The 22,672-nt window shown below is 42.4% G+C and overlaps 1 protein-coding gene across 2 annotated transcripts in view; it reads left to right on the forward strand.

Annotated features, from left to right (window-relative positions):
• The window catches only part of DNAAF4 (dynein axonemal assembly factor 4), a 122,170-nt gene that overhangs the window by 40,351 nt on the left and 59,147 nt on the right, over positions 1 to 22,672 (forward strand). For both annotated transcript variants that reach the window (XM_075345750.1, XM_075345751.1), the window contains exons 6-8: positions 6,937 to 7,046; positions 10,760 to 10,913; positions 18,320 to 18,425. In XM_075345750.1, coding sequence (XP_075201865.1) covers positions 6,937 to 7,046; positions 10,760 to 10,913; positions 18,320 to 18,425 — 370 coding nt within the window. The remainder of the gene's footprint in view (positions 1 to 6,936; positions 7,047 to 10,759; positions 10,914 to 18,319; positions 18,426 to 22,672) is intronic.

Below are 22,672 nucleotides of genomic sequence, written 5' to 3' on the forward strand. Positions count from 1 at the left end.
CACGAAATTTTGCACAGACACCTCATGTGACCCAGGGAACGTCGTAGACTATGTTTTGAGAGGAAAATGTAACCCCGCGCTTTACAGTTACTCTCCAAAAAACATGGCTCCATTAAAGTAAATGGAGCCTGGAACTACAGGTTATTAGTAGGAGCTGTGATTGGTTGCTATAGGAACAAAAGACATTCATAGTATAAGAAGCTTATATGTGAGGTAATAAGATGTCGGTGGTGAGACGGATAGAGAGAGACAGAGAGAGACAGACGGTGAAAAAGACAGACAGAGACAGACCTGGGAAAGAGACAGAAGGAGCACATTACTTGGCCAATTTAGTTAAATCTGTGTGGAATATTTGTGCTGTTGAAATATATGTTGTGAAATGCTTCTATTATCTTAGTTTTTGCCTTTTAATAATTACATTTCTATCTATTTGTTTTGTGGTTTTTGTGTGCAAAATACATTTTTGTTAATACATTCTATTTTGTTAACAGCAGTTATTAACCCGGGCGAAGCCGGGTAGTACAGCTAGTATAGTTATAAAGGTACTATTGACATACATTTCTTACCAGATGTCGGTAAAAATCCATCCAATCCACACAGGCCAAAAAAAATCAAAACATAGTTGTCTATAAATTTAATGATGTGTAGCAATGTGAAATGACACAGGGAAAAAGTATTGAACATGCTTAGGCTACTTTCACACATCAGTTTTTTGCCATCAGGTTCAATCCGGAAAAAAACGGGTAAAACGGATCCAGTACCGCATCCGTTTTTTCCCCATAGACTTGCATTGTTACCGGATTGTACCGGATGGCTTTGCGGTGCATCCGTTTTTTTCCGGATGCGGCAAAATAAATAAATGCGGCGGCCGGAGGCAACGTAGCTTGCAACGTTTTTTTGTCCGGCAAAAAAAACGCATCGCGCCGGATCCGGCGCGATACGGCGTGTTTTACAATAGAAGCCTATGGACGCTGGATCCGGCGTAATGCGGTAAAAAACGGATGCGGCCGCCGGATCCGTTTTTGTTAACTGCGCATGCACCAATGTAATTAACAAAACGGATCCAGCCAAAAACCGGACGAAAAGGATGCAAAAACGGATGCAAACCGTATCCACCGGATCCGTTTTTTAACGGATCCGGCATAACGGATCCGTTAAAAAAACGGATCCGGTGGATACGGTTTTCACTTTTTTTTCAGGATCCGTTGGATCAGGAAAAAAAAGGACTGTGCCTGAATACAGAAAACTGATGTGTGAAAGTAGCCTTACTGAAATGTATTTAATTTTTTATGTAAAAGCTTTTGTTTGGTGATGACAGCTTCAAGATGCCTCCTGTATAGAGAAACTAATTGCATGCATTGCTCAGGTGTGATTTTGGGCCATTCTTCACACAAACACTCTTCAAATCCTGAAGGTTCCGTGGGCTTCTTCTATAAACTCTGAGCTTTAGTTGCTTCCATTAATTTTCTATTGGATTCAGGTCCGGTGATTGCCTGGGCATTCTAGCAACTTTATTTTCTTTCTTTGAAACCAATTGAGTTTCCTTGGCTGTGTGTTTGAGATCATTGTCTTGCTGAAATGTCCTCCCTCATTTAATCTTTATCATCCTGGCAGATGGCAGCAGATTTTTATTAAGAATGTCTCGGTACATTTGTCCATTCATCCTTCTTTCTATTATGTGAAGTTTGCCAGTGCCTTATGCTGAAATCAGCCGCACACCGTTATGTTTCTACTTCCAAACTTCATTGTTGGTGTGGTATTTTTGGGGTGATATGCAGTGCCTTTTGGCCTCCAAACATGGTGTGTATCATGGTATTCAAAGAGTTCAATTTTGGCCTCATCTGACCAGACTATATTCTCCCAGTATTACATAGGCTTGTCTAAATGTTGTTGAGCAAACCTTAAACCCTTACCAATATACGACTTACTGATATGTCTTATGTCGGCTTCCTGGCTTTGATGCAGGCTCACATGCTGAAGCTGCATTTTTCCCTGCACATCAGCTAATCTGATCAGCCTCATGTGCCTCTAACATGAGAGGATGGCTTGCAGATCCACCCAGGACTGTAAACTAGTTAAATCCCACTGTCAATCTCTGACAGCGGTATTTAATGCACGCCGGCAGGGACTGCGTAATTTTCTACTCCCATCAGTGGCCCTGTGACATGATCGTGGGGTGCCGATGGGTTGTCATGACAAGTAAGGGTCAGTCTGCTATGACTAACTTCCTGTGAACACTGGTTGAGTGCTGGCGTTCATAGGAAGTCAGTATTTCTGCTGTACACAGTGGTGCTGATGCACTGCTCTATACAGCACAAGCGATCGAATCGCAGCTTCAAGTCCACTAAGGGGACTAGTAAATACAATAAAAAGGAGGGAAAAACGTTTTTAAAAATATGAAAAAAAAACTATCAAATTACCGAAAAACCATAAGGAAAAACCCCTAAAAACAACTTTTATTCAATTTGATTCAAATCAGAGAAAATCCCCACACATACAAAAATCACAATAAAACAGGACATTAAAGTGCTATAGTGCATAACAGGGTTTGGTCAAATGCCTTCTAGATTACCCTGCCTAGCCGCGGAGGTTGGCACCCTAAGGGAACGAAATGGCGCCCCCGCTCACTGTCGGCTCACCCCTCCTATCCCTGTACTATTCTAAAGTGCAGCTGAGCTGGGAAGAGGGAAGTACGGGAAACACCAAAAGTTACAGCACTATAAACAAAAAATATAATGTCCCAACAATGAAAAAACACTATTCTATAACAGTGACGGAATCGAGATATTCTCCAAATATTTATAGAAGGTATAAACCCACAGTGTTTTTGAATGGCTAACATATTTAATGGAGTTTTAATGTTATAGTCTCCAATCCTTAATAAAGTGTTCAATGTCTTAGTACCCTTGACTTTTCACAAAAATGGATTTTAAAGTGCACCAGTGCTATACACCGTAATCGTCATGATACCTGAGACCTGAAAGTGCAATACATATTTTAAAGTGCATCAGTGCTATACACTCTGATCGTCATGATACCTGGGACCTGAAAATACAATAAATATATACAGTCACAGTATTTGGTCACATGTAAACATTCTACTCTTTGTCATGATATAACCATCCTATAAATGAAGGAAGGGAAAGAAAACACTGTAGTGATATCTTCAACTCCAGATATAGCACATATAAATAATCACAGTGAATGGTCACATGTAAATATCATAATCATGACAGCAAAATTATCCCTGTGAAGAAAATTATTCTACAACACGGTCATCGTTCTTAAAGTTTAGATAGAATGTATCATCACACTAGTAACTAGTGTGTTACAGAGCCGTCATATCATCCCTGTGAACAAAAAAACGCATGCTAAAGCACTGTCGTAGGTAGTACCAATTTGGATTTGAAGATAAAGTAATGGACAACCACCTAACAGTGAGCCAAAAAAACAACAAGGGATGATTTTTTTTCAAAGACTGCAGGCAGGCTTGAATAACTTGCCGAATTGTTGCCAACCAGCCAGATAGCTGGTATCCCAGAGGAGAAAGTTAGCACAATAGCCAAATGCCCGACACGTTTCCCCCCGGCAAAAATCCCCGCTGGGGTTCTTCAGGGGCTCCCACGATAGGGTACAGATAGCTGGCCACAGTCTGCCATCCAAAATCTCAGTCCCAATCGCTGCTTCTTGGTTTTTCCGTCAATTACCCCGGAGTAATATCTTGTTAAGGTTTTTTTCTAGATCAAATTACCCCCTTTTTGCCCAATTTGAAAATAAAACAATTAAAAAAAAAAACAAAAAAAATTACACATTTGGTATCACCGCATTCAGAAATTTCCGATTTATCACAATATAAAATAAACTAATCTGATTGGTAAAGGGCGTAATGAGAAAAAAATCAACACCAGAATTGTTTTTTTTTTTTGGTCTCCACAACATTGCAGTAAAATGCAATAAGAAGCGATGAAAACATTGCATCTACACCAAAATGGTATAATTAAAAACGCCAGCGCAGAGCACATAAATTGCTCAGAAAATAAGCCCAGATCCCCAAAAAATGAGAACATTACAGGTCTTGGAATTTGGCATCAAAGGTGACATTTTTCTTTTTTTACATATTTCTGAATTGTTTTTCCAGCACTAAGTAAAACAGAAAAACTATACATTTGGTATCTACAATCTCAGACTGACCTGTTGAATCATATCGCCAGGTCAGTAACTTTTTTTTTGCAATTTCACCACACTTGCAATTTTTTTGTCATTTCCAAGAAGAGAGAGCGAGAGAAACGATCCTAAAAGTGTTGTTAAAGGGCCACTTTTAACTTTTAGGATCGCTACTTCCAATAGGTGGCGCTAGAGTTCATCTACTTCCTCCCTGAAGAGACAATTTGCATTTCTAATTATTACATATAACATAATTTATGGATATTTATGGTTTGATTTCTTTGCCTGTGTAGTTTTGATGTGTTCTTACCAACATCTGATGAGAAATCCATGTCAATAGCACCTTTACAACTATATTTGCTTAGGAAATTAGTGACGTGTTCAATACTTATTTCATCTGCTGTATATTAGTATATAGCTATAACATTATATTATTAGAATAAGAAAGTCATCTGCTTGTAGTATTATAAATAGGAAATATATATTTGTTTGCTAGTGACTCCAGGTTTACTGCGCTTTGCCTCTTAATTTTCATGATATGGCTTTAAAATTGGGGTATGGCCTCATCAATGTCTTTTTCTATATTGATGTTAGCCTTTTTTAAACCAATCCTTTGCATTTTACAATGAACCAATTTTCATAAATCTTTTTAGGAATCATGGCCCTAATTCATCAAAACTGGTGTTAGTGAAGAGTGAGCTGTATTAAGATGTGCCAAATTTATTAAGATGAGTGTTCTTATTAATGCGTTTGGCTCATCTTTTAGCTGACATGCACAAAATATATGCCACTCAGAGACTGTTACATTTTTGTCGTAATATACACCAATTTGTGCTGAATTTGTTCAGTGCTTGGCTGCACCCCCTCCTGGTATAAGCTACAACTGGAGGTTGCAAAAACCATTTTATTTTAGAGTTCTGGCTAAAAATGTTTGATAAATCAGGGCCTATGAGTTATTATAGGGAATATTTTGTATACATCTGGGATGGCCCTCAGTCACACAGTGGAGTTGCCTAGAGTTCATTGGCCAGCTCTCCCAAACATAAACGCTCCCGCTCTGTCGAGTGCTCCTGTTTTTTATGAAAGAGGTGCTCCCATATACCTCTGTCAGGAACTTATCTAATGGAAAAAAAAAAAGAATAAGCCTTCCAAAAATGGACAAACCGGATCCTTAATGCCTGTGATAATCATCTATCTGGGGCCTCCATTCACATTTGACTGTCAGCCGAATCTGTAGATATCATAGGTTTTTACTGACATTACTCTAATTAGTATGGGTGGCTTTAGGCAAAGTGCAGAGTGGGTACATAGAGAGTTTATCACTCTGGAGGACCTGCCAGTGCTGCAGTAAACATAACACATCGTTGTGAGCGACCACTTAGAAATGCTTAATTTGCTCTGCAGAGGTGCTGTAGGGAAATAGAACACTTAAGGCCGCTTTACATGCAACGACATCGCCAACGAGATGTCGTTGGGGGTCACGGAATTCGTGACGCACATCCGGCCTCGTTAGCAACGTCATTGCGTGTGACAAGTACGAGCAACCGCCAACAATCAAAAATACTCACCTAATCGTTGATCTCTGACACGTCGTTCAAATCCCAAATGTCGTTGCTGCTTTTGGACGCAGGTTGTTCGTCGTTCCTGAGGCAGCACACATCGCTACGTGTGACAGCCCAGGAACGACAAACACCGTACCTGCGTCCGCCGGCAACGAGGTGGACGTGTCTTTCCTTTGGCTGCTCTCCGCCCCTCCGCTTCTATTGGTCGCCTGCCGTGTGACGTCGCTGTGACGCCGCACGGACCCCCCCCTTAGAAAAGAGGCAGTTCGCCAGCCACAGCGACATCGCTAGGCAGGTAAGTATGTGTGACGGGGACTAACGATATTGTGCGCCATGGGCAGCAATTTGCCCGTGACGCACAAACGACAGGGGCAGGTGCGATCGGCAGCGATCTCGCTAGCGATGTCGCTGTGTGTAAAGTGGCCTTTATTGATAGGTTCCTTCACAGATAACACTTGATCGCTTTAGGGCTCAGGAGGCGGACACATTCTGATTTGCATATTGTCAAGAGACACTTCTAAAAAGTAGGCATTGACCATTGTCAAGAGACACTTCTAAAAATAGGGATAGACCATTGTCAAGAGACACTTTCAAAAAGTAGGGAGTGACCAAAGTGGTGAGACCCCGTAGTTTTTTGTACATAATTTTCTTGAATGTGTAGGTCATTACTGTAAGTCAAGAGAGGGTGGAGGAGCCCAGTAATAGCAGATCCGGTTTGTAATAGTTGGAAAGTAGAATGTTTACTTATAGAAGGTTGATAATGGTTTAGAATGTAGTCCACCCTGAATAACCAAACACCTGAGCATAATTATTTGCATATTTTTATTATTGCAAAGTTTATTTGAGCCTATGCTATGTACTAAGGCAATAATGTGATCTTTGGCAAGTGCCCTTTATGCCTCATGACTCAGAGGCATCTCTTGGCCTTTTCTTTTCTAAAGCAGCAATAATATGGTCATGGGCTTAGTCTGGTGTTCAGGAGAAATATAGCTTTTAGTAGTCTCCTAATGTCAGCAGTATTTTTTATAACCACAACAAATGTAAAGTAAGGAAACTTTAGTCACACACGACTTTTGGCCAATGGAAGTCCATTTCTGTTTTAGCTCGTGAAGAGCATGGATTTTATTCTACCACTTATGGTGTATGGGAAAAGAAGCAGCTGTAAAGAATTATTTGAAGATTAATTATTCTTTTCTGATGTATATTCCAGTGGTTACAGAAACAGGCAGAAGCCCGCAGAGCCATTAACACTGACAATGTTGACCTTCAAGACTTAAAGGAAGAAGAGAAAAACCCAGAGTGGCTGAAGGACAAAGCGAAGTAAGTGAATTATGTCGTTTCCTTGAGAACTGAGGGTTTTCTGTCAATTTGGTCCTTTTCCTATATACTCTATTCACATCAAAATTTCAATTTCTCATTAACGTATATTCAGAGAAAAACTCTTAACCTATACCCCCGATGGCTTTGATTTATCCCACTATATATTTATAGGGTGGTATATGTTGACCATGGGGTCTTCTTGTGACAAATACATATACTGAGCCTTATAAGGTTGTTTTTTTTACCCTTATAACATTTTATGCTGTTTCCACACATAATGTTACCAACTCCACAGAAATACCATAATTATCTAATAGACTTTGAGGCGGGTGAGTGACTCGGAAGCGTTAGAACTAGAGTTTGTGTGAATCATTTCCCAGGATCTGGTCAGTCAGCCACGTCCATAATATCTGGCCGCCGAACTGGAACCTAGAGAACCTACCAACTAGACTTGGTCTAAATCGATTCGCATTACCAAATCCAGCGACTAGGTCAGTAAGCCCTGAGATTTGCCTCTTACTTCTCGTCAACCACGACTCTTCTTTTGAGAAACCGACCTGGTCTGATGTCACATGTGCATCACTCCACATCACGCCATAATCAAAAGAGCCACTGATGCCGGGATGTAAGAGTATTCAAAGCTTACTGACAAGGTCGCTGGATCTTGTCTTGCGAATCGATTCACACTAAAGGCTGCTTTACACGCAGCGACATTGCTCGTCGTTTGTGCGTCACGGGCAAATCGCTGGCGCACAATATCGCTAGGATGTGTAACACGCACTTACCTTCCTAGCGACGTCGCTGTGGGCGGCGAACAACCTCTTTTTTTAAGGGGGAGGTTTGTGCGTCGTCACAGTGACGTCACACAGCGGCCCACCAATAGAAGTGGAGGGGCGGAGACCAGCCACATTAACGACATGCCCACCTCGTTGCCGGAGGACGCAGGAACGCTGCTGTTCGTCGTTTCCGGGGTGTCACACGTAGCGATGTGTGCTGCCTCAGGAACCACGAACAACCTGCGTCCAGCACCAGCAACGATTTTTTGAAAATGAACGACGTGTCAACGATTAGGTGAGAATTTTTGATCGTTAACACTCACTCATAGGTGTCACACGCATCGACGTCGCTAACGACGCCGGATGTGCGTCACGAATTCCGTGACCCCGACGAAATATCGTTAGAGATATCGTTGCGTGTAAAGCCCCCTTAACTCTAGTAAGAACATATTGAATGAATCTTAATCATGGAAGATATCCATCAGTGCAGGGATCTTCTAATCCTGCAGAGGATGGTGGGGTCTGTAGTTTTGCAACAGCGGGTGAGCCACAAATAGGGAAACGCTGTTCTAATTAAATAAAACCTGAGCTTAAAAGAAACCTCTAGGGTATGTGCACATATCTCATTGTTGTTACGTTTTTTTTTCTGCACACTTTTGTCACAAAACCTGAAGGATTTCCTAGTCACAGCAAAGTGAGAGTCTTAAAGTCTCATGCACACATTGCTTACTTTTGTCATTTACTGCATTGTTTTACTCGGCAATTTCACACATACTAAAGAGTGGGAAAACGTGTAACAAAAACGTGTGTAAATAAGTTAATAAAAGAAAAAAGTTAGTGTTAGCCAGTTTAAAAATGATTGATTGCTCTCAGTGACAGAAACAAAATTATAATTTTGTAGTTGTGATACCTTTTAAAAGGTATCACAACTACAAAATTATAATTTTGTTTCTCTCAGTGAGAGCAATCAATCATAAGTTAATAAAAAAACACATCTATTTCGACATCCATATCTTTTGTAAAAGTTTCTTTTAAACTGATGGAGAGAAGTTGATTATTGTTAGAGGATCCCTGCAGTGCTAGATTTCTTCAGTGCTTTCTTCACTATCTCATAAAGCTGAAAAGAAAAAGGTCCACTGACGTACACCACTTTGATTGTTTCCAAAAACACACTCATTTAGGCTATGTTCACACAGGGCTTTTTTGGTAAGTTTTTGTTGCGCTTTTTAGCTGCGTCTTTGCCTTGGTTTTATGCAAATCCATGCTAATAAAAAGCTGCTTTTTACACTCCCTGCAAAGTCTATAAGATTTCTGAAATCTCATGCGCACACACACAAACACATCAGGTTTTTTTCCTGACTGTTTTGTCAAATACCTGCGCTTTTGGTCAGGTTTTTAAAGAATGAGCATGTCAATTCTTTGCTGCAGATTTGCTGCGTTTTTTTCATTGATATAACCAATTTTGTAGAAAAAAAAAAAGCAACAAATCCGCACTAAATCTGCAGCAAAAACACCACTAAAAAAAAAAGCATGAAAAACGAACCAAAAACGCTCATGACTCAAAGGAGATTTCCTGCCCCAAGATCAGGTTTTGGTCAGGAAAAAAACTTACCAAAAAAGCCCTGTGTGAACATAGCCTTAGACTTTTCTTTTTCGCTCCTAATTGGGAGACCCAGACAGTGGTGTATAGCTACTGCCTCTGGAGGCCGCACAAAGAACTACACTTAAAAGTGTAAGGCCCCTCCCCTTCTGGCTATACACCCTCCCGTAGGAGTACGGATTCCTCAGTTTTAGCTTTGTGCGCAGGAGGTCACAACCGTGGGCACTACCAGACCGTCCAGATTTGCTGTCTCAAGGGCCGTTTTTCCATCTGAATCATACCGTTCTGCTGGGCTTCCGATTCCATCTGGACTGAAGGCCCATTCTACCAGAGCCGTTGGTGCGTCCTGGGCATTGCGGCATCAGGCTACGGCTCAGCAGGTGTGCCAGGCGGCTACCTGGTCGAGTCTGCACACGTTTACCAAACACTATCAAGTGCATACCTACGCTTCGGCAGATGCCAGCCTAGGTAGACAGGTCCTTCAGGCGGCGGTGGCCCACCTGTAGGAAAGGGCTGTCTGACAGCCCGTTCATGTGGTATCTTTTTACCCACCCAGGGACTGCTTTTGGACGTCCCACTGTCTGGGTCTCCCAATTAGGAGCGAAAAAGAAGAAGGGAATTTTGTTTACTTACCGTAAATTCCTTTTCTTCTAGCTCCAATTGGGAGACCCAGCACCCGCCCTATTTGTTCTTAGGGTTTCGTTTTTCGGGTGCACATGTTGTTCATGTTGTTTCTTAAGTTCTCCGATCTTGTTATCGGATTGAATTTGTTTTTGAAACTGTTATTGGCTTTCCTCCTCCTTGCTTTGGTACTAAAACTGAGGAATCCGTACTCCTACGGGAGGGTGTATAGCCAGAAGGGGAGGGGCCTTACACTTTTAAGTGTAGTTCTTTGTGCGGCCTCCAGAGGCAGTAGCTATACACCACTGTCTGGGTCTCCCAATTGGAGCTAGAAGAAAAGGAATTTACGGTAAGTAAACAAAATTCCCTTCTTTTGTGCTGAAAGAAGCAGACTGATATACATGATGCAGATGCCTGTAACGTCTCCCATGGTGCGCTGCAAGCCCATAGCTTAATGGTTTTATTTATTTATTTATTCATTTTCTGTTTCATATTTTCTTATTTTAGCTTTTTCATTTTCTTTTTCTTTCTCCAGTTATTTTTATCCTTTTTTTTTTTTTTTTCTTTCTTCATTTTTAGCTCTTATTCTTACATCTTAGTTTACACCATTGTTTGTACAATTATCTTATAAATAGTTTTCACGTAGTGATTTCTTCTTGGTATTTCAGAGCTTTGCCTAATCGTAAGTTGTTTTTTTTCCTTCTTGCCGGCCGCAGTAAACTTTTTGCTTCTGGTGACTATTTAGCAGCTGTCAATGCCTTGAACCTCGCAATACGATTAAATCACAAGATGCCAACCCTGTATCTTAATCGATCAGCCTGCCACCTTAAATTAAGAAACCTCCACAAAACAATTGAAGACGCTTCTAAGGTATTATATAAAAGACCTACGTGTACGAGTACTTCTCGTTCTATAATTGTTTCATGCACTTTCTTGGACAATGCTATAGGCTAATCTTAAAGAACAATCCATTGAAGTTCAGCGCATAATCATTTCATGACCTTGGAATTCTTGATTTTATTGTGCAGCAGTATGAAGGGCGGCATAGTCTATAAAGCCTATTCTTCTCGTGGGTTATTTGTGAATGAGCTCATCATTACATAGAGATGTATATAGGGTGCTGAATAGATTACACTGTACAAAATGTTCTTCCATTATATAACAACTATGGCAAGCGTTTTGGACCCCTGCACTATTATGGCCAAAGTTTTACAAACAATGTTACTTTTGTGTCATAAACACTATTTTATCAATTGTCTAACATTGCTAAAAAGTGAATTTAGCTGTTGCTAAAATTTTGTGTCCGGGTCTGGTTTTTAAAAAAATATTTGGGATAAAATGAGAATTGTAGCCCCAGTGTATAGTAAACATTAGTGTATACTTAGCTCAGCTTATGGTCATGCCATTGCGGGATATTTCCCAGTACTAACGCACCATACTAATGGTGCACCAGTCTCCTCCCAGTGCATCATGTGCCAGCTTGATCAAGAGGGTGCATGCAAGTAGCACAGGGGCTTCCTAAACTGGCACAAGTACGGTACATTTATGATTTAGAAGAAATGGTTGAAAAGGACCGGCTCAAAAGTCATCCAAGCAATATTAAAACAAGTCCAATTATTCAATCTTGATTAACCCCTTCAGCCCCCGGGCACTTTCCGTTTTTGCGTTTTTGTTTTTTGCTCCCCTTCTTCCGAGAGGCGTAACTTTTTTATTTTTCCATCAATCTTGCCATATGAGGGCTTGTTTTTTGCGGGACGGGTTGTACTTTTAAATGAAACCATAAGTTTTACCATATAGTGTACTGGAATACGGCAAAAAAATTCCAAGTGCGGAAAAATTGCAAAAAAAAGTGTGATCGTACAATAGTTTTTGGGATATTTTATTCACTGTGTTCACTATATGGTAAAACTGAGATATCTATGTGATGCCTCAGGTCAGTGCGAGTTTGTAGACACCAAACATTTATAGGTTTACTTGTATCTAAGGGGTTAAAAAAAAATCACAAGCTTGTCCAAAAAACGTGGCGCACGTTTTGCGCCATTTTCCAAAACCCGTAGCGTTCTGATTTTTCAGGATCTGAGGCTCAGTGATGGCTTATTTTTTGCGTGTCGACCTGACGTTTTTAACGCTACCATTTTTGCGCAGATGCTACGTTTTGATCGCCTGTTATTGCATTTTGCGCAAAATTTGCGGCGACCAAAAAACGTAATTTTGGCGTTTGGAATTTTTTTGCCGCTACGACGTTTACTGATCAGATTCATTGATTTTATATTTTGATAGATCGGGCATTTCTGAACGTGGCGATACCAAATATGTGTATATTTTGTATTTTTTTAACCCTTTAATTTTCAATGGGGTGAAAGGGGGGTGATTTGAACTTTTAGGTTTTTTTTTATTTTTTAAAACTTTTTTTTTTTATATTTTACTAGTCCCCCCAGGGGGCTATAGCGATCAGCAATCCGATCGCTCTGCACTGTCTGCAGATCTCAGCTACAGAGCTGAGAACTGCAGATTTGCTGCTTTACTTTCAATGCCGGCTGTATTCCGGCATTGAGAGGAAGTGAGTCTTGTTAGCTACAGGCATCATCACATGACCCTGTGCTACCATGGCAACCACCAAAAGTCACTTGATCATGTCACGTGACTTCCAGTGGGGGCGGGGTAAGTGACTGTCATGGCGGCGCCCATATACATATCGCTGCCAGATTTTGGCAGCGAAATGTAAGGGGTTAATGGCCGCGGGTGGAAGCGATTCCACCCGCGGCTAGCAGGCACACATGTCAGCTGTTGATAACAGCTGATATGTGCGCGGATCGCGGCCGCCTGCAGGGGGCGGGGCTTACCGGCACACGATCCATGACGTACCCAGTACGTCATGGGTCGTTAAGGGGTTAAAATTTGAGCCATGAAAAAAGCACAGTAGGTACAGAGCATGCGGAATAATAACAAAAGGCAACGCGTTTCTGACCGGTATGGTCCTTAGTAGAGATTAGCGAATTCGTGGAAGTTTAGTTCGGTGGGTTTAGCTGGACTTTAGATAAAATTCAGTTTGGTACCCGGACTTGACCTGACCCCAATGGAAATTACTAATTGGGCAGTTTGGCTCTTCGCCCACATGCAGCCAGCCATCAACAGATCACTTCCTGGGGCGGGTAAGCAAGGTTTTTCCATTTTTTTTGTTTGGTGCACAGTACATCCGATCACGTTGTTGTTACCCCCAGTGCGAGCCGTTTAGAGACTGTAAGCGGCTCACACTGGGCTGAGTACCGAGTGTACATGAGCACAGCAATGCTCGCTAGAGTGGTCTGCATATGTAAAGCAACCGAACTTCAGGGTTCTTTTGTAAAGTCTGTGTTTGGTACGAACACCGTACCTTGGGTTCACTCATCTCTAGCCCATAGTTAATTTTGGGTCATTGACTAACCATTGACCATACTGGTCAGAAACTTTTGTTTTTATTCTGCATGCTACGTTCCCACTGTGCTTTTTTCATGGCTCATATTTTAATCAAGATTGAATAAATGGACTTATTTTAATAATGCTTGGATGACTTTGGAACCGGTCCTTTTCAACCATTTTTTCTATTTAACTTTGAGTGGCTTAACCAAGCACTGCACAGGTGGGCTGACTACGTTTCTCACTCATTATTCTTATAAATACAGTGCCTTGCGAAAGGATTTGGCCTCTTTGAATTTTTCAACCTTTTTCCACATTTCAGGCTTCAAACATAAAGATAAAAATTTTAATGTTATGGTGAAGAATCAACAACAAGTGGGACACAATTGTGAAGTTGTACGAAATTACTTATTTTAAACTTTTTTTTTTAAAAAAAAAAAAAAAAAACTGAAGTGGGGCGTGCAATATTATTCATCCCTTTTTAAGTTAATACTTTGTAGCGCCACCTTTTCCTGCGATTACAGCTGCAAGTCGCTTGGGGTATGTCTCTATCAGTTTTGCACATCGAGATACTGAAATTCTTGCCCATTCTTGCTTTGTAAACAGCTGGAGCTGAGTGAGGTTGGATGGAGAGCGTTTGTGAACAGCAGTTTTCAGCTCTTTCCACAGATTCTCGATTGGATTCAGGTCTGGACTTTGACTTGGCCATTCTAACACCTGGATACATTTATTTGTGAACCATTCCATTGTAGATTTTGCTTTGTTTTGCATCATTGTCTTGTTGGAAGACAAATCTCCACCCCAGTCTCAGGTCTGTTGTAGACTCCAACAGGTTTTCTTCAAGAATGGTCCTGTATTTGGCTCCATCCATCTTCCCATCAATTTTAACCATCTTCCCTGTCCCTGCTGAAGAAAAGCAGGCCTAAACCATGATGCTGCCACCACCATGTTTGACAGTGGGGATGGTGTGTTCAGGGTCATGAGCTGTGTTGCTTTTACGCGAAACATATCGTTTGGCACTGTGCCCAAATAGTTCGATTTTGGTTTCATCTGACCAGAGCACCTTCTTCCACATGTTTGGTGTGTCTCCCAGGTGGCTTGTGGCAAACTTTAAACAACACTTTTTATGGATATCTTTGAGAAATGGCTTTCTCCTTGCCACTCTTCCATAAAGGCCAGATTTGTGCAGTGTACGACTGATTGTTGTCCTATGGACAGATTTTCCCACCTCAGCTGTAGATCTCTGCAGTGCATCCAGAGTGATCATGGGCCTCTTGGCTGCATCTCTGATCAGTATTCACCTTGTTTGAGTTGAACGTTTGGATAAATGGCCCGGTCTTGGTAGATTTGCAGTGGTATGATCCACCTTCCATTTCAACATGATCGCTTGCACGGTGCTCCTTGCGATGTTTTAAAGGTTTGTGAAGTTTAAGGCTATGTGCGCACTTACCGGATTTTGCCGCGGATTTTCCGTGGATTTGCTGCATGTTTCGCTGCAGAAAATGTTCATAACATCTCTGCAGTGAATCACCAGCAAATCCTATGGAGAAAAAAAATCCTGTGCGCACTGGGCGGAATTTGACAGCTGCATGATTCCCGCAGCAAAAACAAGTGCATGTCACTTCTTTTCCGCACATCGCTGCGGGATTTCACTCCATTGACTCAATGTTAATCATGAAATCCCGCAGGGAATAACGCAGGCAACAAATTCTGTGCGGTTCACTGCGTTTTCCTGCGTTATTCCCTGCGGTATTTCGCGGTTTACCTCCGGTAATGTGCATCTCCTGCCTGCGGTTTTGCAGGGAAGTGATGTCATTACAGGAAGAGGAAGCCGTGCAGAGAGTAAACACACACATATCAGACACATACAGACATCACAGACATAGATCACATAGACACAGAACACATAGAACACACATAGAAAGAAAACGGAAATATAGAAAACAAAGAACGTGGGCTCCGCTGTATATTTACCTTCCAGCCGAGGTAAGCACACAGCGGCGGCCCGGTATTCTCAGGCTGGGGAGGGAGAGGGGCAGGGATAATGTCCCCCGCCTCACTCCCCCTCCCGCAGCCGAGAATATCAGCCGCAGCTGCCCCGGCACTGTCGCATGCATTATGCGACAATACCGGCGTGTCCTCGGCTCTTCTTGCCACCGTGTAGCAGTGGTGGCAAGGTAATACAAGGGGTTAATGGTGATGGGGGACCACCGCCATTAACTCCAGGCTGGATCATGGCAGCGTCTATGTGACAGCTGACATGATCAACCCGTAAGTAAAGTGAATAAAACACAGACACCGAAAAATCCTTTATTTTAAATAAAACCAACAAGCCTCGTTCACCATTTTATTAACCCCCCCCAAACAAAGCTCCGGCGTAGTCCACAGCTCCGGCTCCGGCGTCCTGCACTGCTGACATCCAGCCGCGACTGTCACAGACACAGGCTGAATGCAGCAGACAGCAGAGGTAATTACCGGTCATTTCCCACGGCCGGTAATGTGAACTCACTGCCGACCGTGGGAAATGCAGCGATCTGTCCTCTATCTATCTATCTATCTATCCCTCTATCTATCTGTCTGTCTATCTATCTATCCCTGTATCTATTCTTCTGTCTATCCACTATCAGAATTAAATGTATTTTTTTTTTTTTTTTTTTTCAATGTGCTTTATTGCATTGAATGCAATAAAGCACATCCCAACCCGCACGCGGCAAAACCGCGGCAATACCGCGAACAATGCCGCGGTAAAACCGCGGCAAACCGCATGCGGTTTTCGGGTGCGGTTTCCCGCGGTTTTTTACCGCGGGTGCGGTAATCTTTGAGAGCATGCGGAATTTACGCAAGGAAATTTCATTTCCCAGTGCGCACAGAGCCTAAAGCCAGATTTGGTTAAAAAAATTTCCAACAGTATCACAGACCTGCCTGTTGTGTTCCTTGGTCTTCATGATGCTCTCTGCGCTTTAAACAGAACACGGAGACTATCACAGAGCAGGTGCATTTATACGGAGACTAGATTACACACAGGTGGCTTATATTTATCATCATAATTCATTTAGGACAACATTGGACCATTCAGAGATCCTCAATGTACTCCTGGAGTGAATTTGCTGCACTGAAAGTAAAGAGGACGAATAATATTACACGCCCCACTTTTCATTTATTTATTTTTTTTTTAAAGATAAAAATAAGCAATACATTTCGTTCAACTTCACAATTGTGTCCCACTTGGTGTTGATTCTTCACCATAACATTAAAATTTTTATCTTTATGTTTGAAGCCTGAAATGTGGGAAAAAGTTGAAAAATTCAAGGGGGCCGAATACTTTCACAAGGCACTGTACACTCTGTGTTTGATCAGCCATTTTTGTTTAACAGCGTGCCCATTCCCTATTAATAAAATGCCGAGCTTGTTCATACAGTGGTATACAGTATGCTTGTTTTACTGATACATAGAAAATTCAATTCCCAAATTCACGATTACATACAGACACATTGGTCATGTCACTTCAAAAAGTCTTTAGGGAACTATAGCTAACAGAATGCTTATTAGCAGGGGTACACAACCTCTAAACACCAATGGGCATCTGATTAATTACAACTGTATGTAAAATTATATCAAACCTACATTTTTCCTTGAACAAGTCTAATGAAAGCCCCAATGCCAAGTGTGAAAATTGCAATAGTACCCATTTTTATATAAATATGTATATATGTTTTTGTAATATTAAAAAAAACAAAACATCGACAAAAATTTGAGTTTTTAAAAACTTATGTAACACATAAACATAGATTTAAATAGTTCATTTTTGAATAATCTGTCCCTTGTAAGGGGTGCTTCACACATAGCGAGCTCACTGCCGAAATCGCTTCTGAGTCACGCTTTTTGTGACGCAGCAGTGACCTCATTAGCGATCTCGCTGTGTGTGACACTGAGCAGCGATCTGGCCCCTGCTGCGAGATCGCTGCTCGTTACACACAGCCCTGGTTCGTTTTCTTCAAAGCCGCTCTCCTGCTGTGACACACAGATCGCTGAGTGTGACAGCAAGAGAGCGACAAATGAAGCGAGCAGGGAGCAGGAGCCGGCGTCTGACAGCTGAGGTAAGCTGTATCCAAGATAAACATCGGGTAACCAAGGTGGTTACCCGATATTTACCTTAGTTACCAGCCTCTGCAGCTCTCACGCTGCCTGTGCTGCCGGCTCCGGCTCTCTGCACATGTAGCTGCTGTACACATCGGGTTAATTAACCCGATGTGTACAGCAGCTAGGAGAGCAAGGAGCCAGCGCTAAGCAGTGTGCGCGGCTCCCTGCTCTCTGCACATGTAGCTGCATTACACATCGGGTTAATTAACCCGATGTGTACTGTAGCTAGGAGAGCAAGGAGCCAGCGCTCAGTGTGCGCGGCTCCCTGCTCCCTGCTCACACTGGTAACTAATGTAAACATCGGGTAACCATACCCGATGTTTACCTTAGTTACCAGTCTCCGCAGCTTCCAGACGGCGGCTCCGTGCAAGCGCAGCGTCGCTTGCACGTCGCTGCTGGCTGGGGGCTGTTCACTGGTCGCTGGTGAGATCTGCCTGTTTGACAGCTCACCAGCGACCATGTAGCGATGCAGCAGCGATCCTGACCAGGTCAGATCGCTGGTCGGATCGCTGCTGCATCGCTAAGTGTGAAGGTACCCTAAGGTTCTACCTGTTTGCAGAGGCATAGGGAGACATTACTATTGTGTAGTTATGGTGAGTTTCAGGGTTTTCTGATTTGCTTTGGAGTATGTCCAAAATAACATTTTCTAACACTTGATTACAAATAATCAGAAAGTTTAAAATAAAAGTCGCCCAAAACATTATTAATTTTTTTTAATTATTTTCTGGTGAATGATATAGGCATTGGAGCTGCTCACTCCACCAGTCCCTGATAATGCTGTTGCCAGGCTTAAGGCTTATGTAAGACGCGGCACTGCCTTCTGCGAGCTGGAACTCTATGTAGAAGGTAAAGACATCTTCATTATGTAATGATAAAAACATAATGGTAATATATCAAAGAATTTTGGATCTGTTGAGATGCTTTGTATGACATCTGCGTTTTTGTCTGAATAAAAGTGGATTTCTTTAGTTGAAAAATTGGTAAAATTGTAAAAGTGTTTGTAATTACGAGCAGCTTTGCAATTTGCTCATTGGTAAAAATCCTCTCTGGTTTCGAGAATGGAGGGATTTTTAATTCTATGGTGTACAACCTAGGTTTCCTAGGTTACCAGTCACCTTTCAGTTTCAGCTTGGCCGGTTACCTAGACAAAGGGCATGCGGCAAGAGCAGGCACTATGCTTAGCAACCTACTTCTGCCGCTCTGAAGCCATCACTAGGTCCGTCCAGTTTCTCTCCAGTTTTTCTCCCATCTTGCGGAGACAAGGCTGCCTCTGTTAGTAGTTTGGCAGAAAGCTCAATTTGGACTAACGGCGTGACTATACTGCCACTGGTAGATCAGGAAGCCGGGAGGCAAAGGAGCAGTGTGCTATTGAAGATTCAATTAAAGAATACTCATTTCAATTGAGATATTCATGTTCTGCTGCTTGCATGGCTAATGGCACATATAGGTCTCTAAAGGGATTTTTCCACAAACAAAAGTGATTCTGGTTCCTGGGTCTCTCTTGACGTTGTGATGTTATGCAAGCCTAATCAGCGCTGGCTTTGGTCTTCCCATCTTTGGACCAAACAATCAATCAACAGGAAGTGAGCGGAAGCTCTCACTTCCTGTTGATTAACTCGTTTGGTTCGAAGGCAGGGAGTCAGACCCCATGCAAATTCCTGATATACATTAACTTCATCAGCGTAAATGCATAACGTTCAAAGATGCAGTGTATACATATATTGTGTGTAATAACAAGATAATGACGCGTGGTGGGGTAAACTCTGTGTCATCTGGCTCTCCGCAGATAATGTGACCATATGGAAACATTTGCGCATGCGCAGAGATGAATAGTGTATTGTGATGGTTTGCCAATATCCAACATTGCACATGCGCAAAAGGCACATTATGATAGAAATGTCTTTTCCATTTTCACGCTTGGCCTAGAACAGCTCATAAAGTCCCACGACTTTTAGTATCACCTCTATGCTGATGATACACAGTTCTAGCTCTCTGGATCTCATAGACAAAACTGAATTCATTGTCTTTCCTCCTCTTCTCTCAACCCCTCCAACAAGCCTATCCATCAAAGTTGATGGCTGCTCATTCTCTCAAGTCTCGCAAGCTCGTTGCCTTGGAATAACCCTCGACTCGGCTCTATCCTTCAAGCCACATACCCTCGTCACCTCTTGCAAACTACAACTCAAAAATATCTCCCGGATTCGTGCTTTCCTTAACCAAGAATCAGCAAAAAACACTAGTGCATGCCCTCCTCATCTCCTGCCTCAACTACTGTAACATCCTTCTCTGTGTCCTCCCTTCCAACACTCTGGCACCCCTCCAATCTATCCTAAACTCTGCAGCCCAATTAATCCACCTCCCTCCTCGCTATTCCTCAGCCTCTCCTCTCTGCCAATCCCTTCATTGGCTTTCCATTGCCCAAAGACTCCAGTTCAAAACACTAACCATGACATAGAAAGCCATCTACAACCTGTCTCTTCCATACATCTGTGACCTAGTCTCCCGATACCTACCTGCACGCAATCTCAGATCCTCACAAAGTCTCCTTCTCTATTACCCTCTTATCTCCTCTTCCCACAAATGCATAAAAGATTTCTCTCTTGGCTCCCCCCCATACTGTGGAATGCTCTACCACAACATATCAGACTTTCACCTACCGTGGATACCTTTAAAACGAACCTGAAGACCCACCTCTTCCGACAAGCCTACAACCTGCAATAACCCTCATACCGGTACACCACTGCGCAACCAGCTCTGTCCTGACCTACTGTATCTTCACCCATCCCCTGTAGACTGTGAGCTCTCATGGACAGTGTCCTCTCTCCTCCTGTACCAGTCTGTTTTTGCAGCCCTGATCTGATACTCCCTTCTCCCAGAGGGGACCGGGACAGGAGTGAGAGCTGGCATGGGTAGAAGATTTAATGGAACGTGAAAGGAACAGAGAGGGCGATCCGGCACAAATCCTCCATATGTTAAAACATTCAAGTCTTTATTAGAACATCATTAAAAACATCGTGAAGACCGAAAAATCGCTTAGATGGTATAGGTACAAGTCATGAAGGCTTTACGCGTTTCGGACTATTAATAAAAACAAACAAGTCCTTAATCATAAGTGTCTCATGAAACCAAAAGAGCTACTGAAATAGACTGAATCATTAGAAGAGGAAAAGGGAGGGGTGGAAAAATGTTAATTACATCAGGAAGAGGAAAGAGGAAGAGAAAAGGAGGGGGGGGAGGGAGGCAGGTGAATATCTGGAAGTTTATTAACCTCCCATAGTTAAGGCTGCGATTTAAGATTTTAATATATACAAGTTAATCATACATGATAAACATTGGTATAGAGATAAAAAAACCCGAAGATCGTCAAAAATGGCACATATTACCAATCCCTAAAAGCAGGAATTTGTTCATTCAAAGGGTTAATATTCACAGTTATAAATGTTAGGTCCGATTTCAGCAAACAGAGATTGTATACATAAACATATATACATGGGGTAAGCATGAATGAATGGTGTGCAATATATTGTGTCATAAGAAGATTTAATCCAGCTTAAATATGAGAGGAGCAGATGTGATTGGCTTCCTCACAACATGTGATCAAAGTAGCATAACAAGCAGGCTAGCAGAGGTTAACTCTTGCCTGACTATGAAGGAACACACAGCAGGTCGACGCTCGAGTCTTCCTCTGCTGATCAAAGAAACCATTGGGAAGAGTGTCAGAATCTGCATTGTGAAGTAAACTGTGGAGAGAAAAAGCGCAATAGGGTCTTACCCGGTATATATCCAGGGAAAAATAAAAGGAATGCACTCACTTCAAGGAGTTGTGACAGTCACAACTCCTATGAAAGCTTATGTTGTTGGGATGAAGTCTGCTGCAGCCCCCGTGGTTGATAGCAGAGAACAATAGAGAAGGGGTTTATGCCGCGCTATTCATCAGGAAGGAGAACAGAGAGATGATCAATGTTCCTTTATTGTAGCTTGTGTCTACGCGTTTCAGGAGCTCTGCTCCCTTCATCAGGACATACAGCACAAAAACAACATATCTGCAGTTGATCCAAGGATCCCAGCATAAATACAACACAGAAAAAAGAAAAAAATGTCAAGCCACGCCCCCAAATAAAAAAAATTGGCGGGTTGGAATGACACATGTAACAGCAAAAACACTTTCATGTGTAAAAAGCAGAAGAATCAGGGACAAACAATTGGTAACAGTATAAAAACATGCTGTAAAATGTTTGTGCAAAAAAATTATCCACAATTAAAAAAGGAAGAAATCTAAAAATCAGGACTCATGAATTAAAACATAAGTATGTGTTTTACTTTATTCAGGAACCAGCAACTTTGTGGGATTAACGTGTGGAGGTAGGGACTCTAATTGTACGTGCCACTGGGGAATTACAGGGAGTGTTTTCAAAAAAACACCATCGTAAATCAACAGGAAATAGAGAAGAGTATTTGGAGGACTTTTATCAGTAAATCCTTAGTTAAAAGACACTCAAGGATTCTCCCTCAGTGAAAAGTAAAAATAAGTAATGAAACAACGGGAATTTACATCAAGCGGGTGACAGAGCCCAAGTGTAAAACGTGGCTCTGTGAACCTTATCTGAACCAGGGGTGAACTGAGTTCAGATTACAATAATGGTATCGCGTGGAAGCGAGTGCCAGGACACAAGACCTAGGCTTGTCTCTGTGAGCTGTCTCCAAGAATCTGCATTGTGAACAGAGCCTGACACCACCATAAGGCCGGGGCCACACGGGGCACTACTGCGATGCTTGCATGACCCTCGACTCGCGCTGGCAGTACAGCATTAGCCGAGTGTCATGCGAGTGTCCCTGCGACTGAGGTCCAACTGTGCGAGCGGACCTCAGCTGCGGGGGGTGGCCCGGCTCTCATGAGGGCGGGCCAGCGCTGCGGAGGGGCGGGCCGGAACGGAGGAGGGGAGGGATTTCTCTCCCTCTTTCCTCTGTAGCCGGCTAAGGCGATTCTCGCCCTTCACGCGCGGTACACCGGTGCACTGCGAGTGCAGTGCGATTTTTCTCTCGCCCCATTCACTTGAATGGGTGCGAGCGAAAAGAGTCTCGCATTACAATCG

Source organism: Anomaloglossus baeobatrachus, chromosome 4, assembly GCF_048569485.1.
Source record: "Anomaloglossus baeobatrachus isolate aAnoBae1 chromosome 4, aAnoBae1.hap1, whole genome shotgun sequence".
Classification (NCBI taxonomy): Eukaryota; Metazoa; Chordata; class Amphibia; order Anura; family Aromobatidae; genus Anomaloglossus; species Anomaloglossus baeobatrachus.